We start from the raw sequence: 6,172 nt of genomic DNA on the forward strand, positions 1-6,172 counted from the left end.
CACATAAAAATGCAGCATCTTATTTGAGAGATTTACAGGTATACAGATGGGAGAACATATATACAAAAATGTGTCCAGACATAAAATGTGCAAGTTAATGACATTATTAGCTTTACAGATGGAGGTAACACATGTACACATCTCTTGAGTTACAGAAATCAGTCAAGACATGCAAATATGCATAGTTGGCATTTGCAATTCTCAGAAGCTGGACACAGTGCTAGGAAACAGATTCAGTCAAACTCGAGGCCTTACCCAGTCCAAGAGTGATGTGCAGGCCAGATAACAATTACCAGGTGAAAATGAGAAAAACAATCATGAGAGAAATAAAAACAACAGACCAGACCACAAATGTGCTTTCCCGTTCACTAGAATTGAGCAATGCAGCAACTCCACTGCTTTCTCATTTGCTCTCTTTACCAATTTCATCCATCCATTTCCCCACTCCAGTTTCCATTACTCATTCACCTGTAACCTTTGCTTTAGAGTGAAATTTCCCCTCAAGCTGAGCCACCGTCTTTGAAACCCAGTTTGGCCTAACTAGCAGGATAGTCTTACCTTAAAGCACCAGAACTGAACCAGGATCTATTCCAGACTGAACCCACGTTCAGGACCTATTCAGAGATTAAGAGACCCCATTCCAGATCCAGCCTCACTGTAGATTTGTATCCCTAACTCTGTTCTTCACTAGTGTCTCTTTTTTTCCCCCTCTCTTACCCACTCCATCCTCTCCACCATCACTCTTACCTTACCATTTGTGTATAGCCTACTGCCTCCTCCAAGCAACCTCATTTCACTATATTTCAGTGAAAAGATGCTCTTTGATGCATTACTTAGGTCTGTAGTCCCAAAATGGTCATTATTTTAAGAGGAGCCTGTTGGAAGCACACAGGACAAGAGCCACTGTGTAATAAACTCATCAGGCACGTGTCCAAGTAGTAAAATCGCAACAAAGAGATCCCCCTGCCAGCGGGCCTTTTGTCTTTCTGAGGTTGTACTGAAAGATTTATTGCATGTTTGTTTGTACTGTCCTCACTCAAGGCATATAATTTCCCTCTTGGATTTGTCTGACTGATCATCTTCATATGGGGGCCCTCTCTCTTCCTGTGGCTCCACCACTGTCTTTACAGTAACGGCTTTGCCTCCCTTCTGAGCCCCGAGTCCCAAGTTTACCAACATGAAAGGCTGGTCATGATGGGCAAATAAGAGGACTGGTTGACTTTTGAGAAAAGGGTCAAACCGCACGATGAGAGTGGATGGTTCATCCAGCACCGGAAACAACGGGGTTAAAGGCTACAGCCACAATTACTATGTACAAGTTACAGTGCTGTCAGTGTGTCCTGTCAAAGATGAAAAAAAGACTGTGTGTGTGTTTTCAGGCCTGTGTGTGTGTCTTCGGACCCCAGGCAGCGAGATGAGTTGAATGAGTTGGACAGTGCTAGTGTTGAGGCCGGCCATGAATAGGTCGCAGTCTGACAACAGAAGCCACTAGATTTGCCCTTTTGTATAGACGTGAATACTGCACACTGAAACAGACAGAAATGAGCACACAGATAAATCTGTGCAGAGACAAATGTCAAAAATCTGCCTGTTTGTGTTTTTTCTCCTGTGCACTGTTCTGTTTTTTTGGGCATCCTTCCTTACACCGCACAGGAGATGCAGCAGTATAATTCCTTGTCTAAAGCATGGATACATAGGGATGAAACCAAGTCTCTCTGGTTATATAGCCCATTACAAACCAGCTCATAGGGAAATGTAATAAGGTATGATTATGTATGAAGCAATAGTGCAGAAAGGAAATGGCATCGTTTTAATTTAACGGTGTGCGTACTTTTATTTGTTTTTTTCTTCATCCTCTGTGACTAAATGGCAGCTCAACTCAGCATTCAAAGTGCATTACCTACTGTACCAATGTACCCAGTGGCCATGTGCATTCCCAGACATTACCACATTTTGCCATTTTTCAAACATATTGTCATATTAGGCACTGGCATGCAGCATTACTCCGAGAATAGCCTACTGAATTAGCTTGTGCCAGCTAGCAGAGGCTTTCCCAATGACTGTCGCTTCTGTTAAAGCAGCAGGCTTGTGGAGTGGGTCTCCTAACTGGGTCGCAAGTTTCCCCCGGCCCCCGGGGTCCAAAATTCTATCCCACGATATTGTAATAACAGTGGCAGGCTCCTTTTGTGTCAAAAGCATCTGAAGAATGTGCTCCCGATGCAGCGAGTATGATGATGGGTCTCCCCTCCTGGTTGGTTGGTTTCTGTAGAGGGAGGTAGAGGCAATGCTGGTGTCACAGGGTGAACTCAAACAGTTATGTAAACACATTCTGTGTGTGTGTGTGTATGGAGGAACTGTGCGTAAGATGAGGAATGGGTTCAGCATCAGGGCGTGGCAGAGCGTTGGGCGGCGGTGCTGTTTGTTCGTCAGACCTGTATGAGTCATCTTGCTAAGGCGAACTTAACAGCAACGTGTCATATCAAGACATCGCCCCAGTCTCAAACCCTCGCTTGATTCCTCCGCACTGTGCAGCTTGCCAGGTGTTGTTATTATCTTCCCATGTTGTTATAAACTTCCACATTCCTGAAGATGGTGTCATATGATCACTGATTTGTGCAAATTGAACTCATTCACCTCAGCTGTTTAATGATTCCTAGCTATTCAGGCTCAGTGAATTGACATGAGCATTCAATTTTGTTTTGCTACACTAATGTTGTTGAATTCACAACTCTTAAAATCCTTTGCATTCCAGCTTCTAAATAGCTCAGCATACAATACAATCCCTTCCAGTGTGCCCCACCAGGAAGAGGCCCGCTGGCATCGAATCAAGTATTAGTGTCTCAGAGTCACACACTGCTGACTCTTTCAGTCAGCTCCCATATTAGTGTGTGGTACAGTCTGCCAGAGTCAGTTCGTGCTTCACAGCCAAACCAAGGACCTCAGCAATGTAAACATTTGCCTCTTTAGCATCAGCATGACGCCCCAGAACGCTCCTGTGTTTGATGCTATGTGGTCCTCTTGGGTACAAATGTCAGGCCTAATTTGCAGCACCATATGGCTGTGTGTTGCATATTTTCAGGGGTTATTTAGATGCGTTGGCCATGTGCTGTTTGGCTTGTGGCTTTGAGGCAAGGGGGGAGGCAGGTGATATTCACCCTATGTCTTTAAATGAAGAGTGCTTTGAGTAGTCCCATTATTGCAGTGGAAACTCCACTCTCCTTCCAAAATATGGACCAGGGATTCCACTTCCCTCACTCAGCTCAGCCTAGGCATCTGTTTTTATGCCCTATTGAAACTTTGCCATAGCAAAATAGATCATTTAGGCAACAACAAACAAATCAGTATTGGTATTCATTCAGAGTTGACTTGTTCTTCTATTGTTACTCAACATAAGTTGCAATATAGTGTATAAACAATTTATTGCTGGATTAAAAAAGAAATACAACAAATGGATAGAGGAGGAGAAAGGTTTGCTGAAGTTGCAAAGAAGGGAACAGACATAGCCTTGGTCTGGACCAGTGGCGAGTGGATGAGATTATAGTATAGTATTGGTTTTATGCTGTGGTAGATAACGGGTGGAGCAGAGGCATCCTCCTGCAGTAATGCCGGGTTATAGAAAACCCAAATGCAAATGCCTGGGAGGCTGAGACCTCTAATGTCCATGATTGTCCCGCTGGCCCTGCGTACCAGCCTAAATCAGACCTCCAGCTCTTACTAGTGTGTGACATGCGTTTTATACACGCACGGACACACACACAAATAGAGCGTACGCGCAGCCAGACACACATACAGCCTGAGGGTAGTTAGCAGATATAGCGTACCACAGCGGGCAGCATGTGAACCGCCTTGACTTGGTAACGCCCTTCTCCCGGCCCACAGATGGCCTCACCAGAGGCACCTCCACTACTTTACCTCTCACCTCTGTATACACACATTCTCATACACATCAATCATACATGCACACAGACAAGACACACACTTTAAGAGACCGATGTGTCTAATTGCCTGTGCCAAAGCACACGTGATGACTTTGTTGGAGCGTGCAGTGAAAGCTGTTTGCGTGTTAGTAAGATCTTCCATGTCTCTTCCATTAGTCCACCTGTAATTATCATGCTGGCTGGAGATGTTTAGTTTCATACCCCTCTTTATTATTGATGCATTTCATACATATATGCAGACCCACCAATACATGCAACAATATGATGGGATGATCTATTGTAAACATATTGTGAATAAATGTAAAGTCATTTTGGGGGAATGAATTTGGACTCTGAATCTGAAGATGATGCATAGTTTATCAATATTTTGTTTTGCCACATTTATTGATCTTTGCAATCCATGGACCTAACACCATTAAATCTGTTCTCTGATGCACAAGGAAGCTCCGACTTCCTTTATTTTCATTTTGCAGGTGATGTGCGCTGCGTGTCTTTCAGAGACACCCCTGGTTTGACACAGCGAGTGAGCCAAATACTTGACAATAACCACTGAACAGAATGCTGGACCGATTGTAATTATCAGTATGTTTCTGTGTTTTTCAGTCAGTTGTGAAAACCGGGCGCTTGGTCATCAGTCATGAGGCACCAGTCACTGGAGGGTTTGCTGCTGAAATCAGCTCTACAGTACAGGTGAGTGTTTGCACTCTGTGTATCCATGCGCCTGGTGGATAGGATGTGTGTGTATGTTAGTATTGATTGGCAAGTTGAACATGTGATATCATGATTGACAAGTTGTATAGGTGTATTTGTCTGGGTATGGTGTGTTTGCTTGTATATTCCCATGGGAAAACCTACTGGATAGCATTTTATTGGCCCTCAGGAATGTGAAGTGGTGGAGAGAGGCATGGGCCTTGATGGGCTGCAATGGCTTTGTTAATAATAATCTTAATTTGTAACAAAACAGAGATAGCCCATGTCTTTCAGTAAACAGCCCAGAGCTACAGAGGTGATAAGCTACACCCTAAGAAGCACTGACATATCTGCCAGTCTATAGCCATCTATAGCAGTGGTTTTCAAAGTGTGGTCTGGGTACCCCCCGGTGTCCTTGTTGGAGATTCTAGGAGGTCCCCAGCAAAACGAGGAATACTTTAATTTCACTATAATTTAATTCACTAGAAATTATCCCAATCTATGGGGTGAAGTCTTAGCAATTGGGGTCTGTAGTTGGTGGTTTGTGGGATGAAACCTTTTGAGAACCCCTGATCTACAGTATACGACTGTATTGTAGTGTATAACTGGATTGTATTGTATACCTTTGAGACCTGGAGGAGTTAAGTAGATTATATAGAGCAGCAGCTTCATTCTCAACAATGATCTACAATGCTGCACACACAGGGTGTCTTGGCAGTGTACTCATCTGCAATCGGTGACACAGAGGGTCTAACTACCCATATAAGGCTGATGAAGTATTGCTTGTTGCTGGCCATGCAGAAGGCCTGGACACTGTAACCAAGGCATGCAGTGCCAGAGACGGGTGATAAGAAATTCTGAGCTAAAAGTGATCCGTGACTAAATGAAACTTTAGGTGTTCCCCTTTCTTCTTCCCCATCATCCTAATGAAGTCTATATTTGGGATGGTTAGATGATGATCTTAAGTATGTGTGACGTGTTCTCCCTTTGTGAGGCTCTTAGCAGTGAGCGAGTCCCACTCTCCTCTCAATGAGCGAATCGAGTGTCAACAACGTCAGCAACTCTCCCTCTCCCGCCCGACTCCTCAAAAGGCATCGGGCTAATGGTATGTAGGGTATGCGTTACTTGGAGTAGTTTCCCTGTGAGTGTGTGTGAGCTCATAGATGAAGCTGTAAAAACAGTCCATCCTCTCCTGATTTACTGTCAGTCAACTGTTGTTCTCTCCCTCTCTCACTGAGGGCTTAAATGGCCGGTGAGTCATCCTCTTCGTGTCCATGTTTCCATGTTTTCACATTGTGTGCGGGTGATGTAAGTTGTTGGTGCATTCACTGATTGCCATGATCTGCAGTTTTCAAGTGGTAAGGTTTTGTTGGAAAGAATGCTTTAGGATGGTTGGTTTTTATATTTTAAAAGTACACAACCTGACCTAAAACCTGACCCATAGGCTTCTATTCATGTTGTGGAATACTTTGGCCTTGGATAAGTCTGAAGCTGATAAAGGCTACCAGTTACAGGAAGTTTTGTCCCTTATCTTAATATAGGCT

General features: G+C 43.9%; 1 protein-coding gene across 1 annotated transcript in view; it reads left to right on the forward strand.

Annotated features, from left to right (window-relative positions):
• bckdhb (branched chain keto acid dehydrogenase E1 subunit beta) overlaps positions 1-4,628 on the forward strand; it is a gene marked incomplete at its 3' end in the record, with an annotated part of 40,771 nt that extends 36,143 nt beyond the window's left edge. The window contains exon 9 of the mRNA XM_071527463.1: positions 4,542-4,628. Within this exon, the coding sequence (XP_071383564.1) occupies positions 4,542-4,628 (87 nt within the window). The remainder of the gene's footprint in view (positions 1-4,541) is intronic.
• Positions 4,629-6,172: the final 1,544 nt, after the last annotated feature.

This window comes from Centroberyx affinis, unplaced genomic scaffold (genome assembly GCF_046629955.1).
Source record: "Centroberyx affinis isolate AG114_WGS23_722 - 3 ecotype Tasmania unplaced genomic scaffold, CSIRO-AGI_Caff_v1 ptg001541l_1, whole genome shotgun sequence".
Classification (NCBI taxonomy): domain Eukaryota; kingdom Metazoa; phylum Chordata; class Actinopteri; order Beryciformes; family Berycidae; genus Centroberyx; species Centroberyx affinis.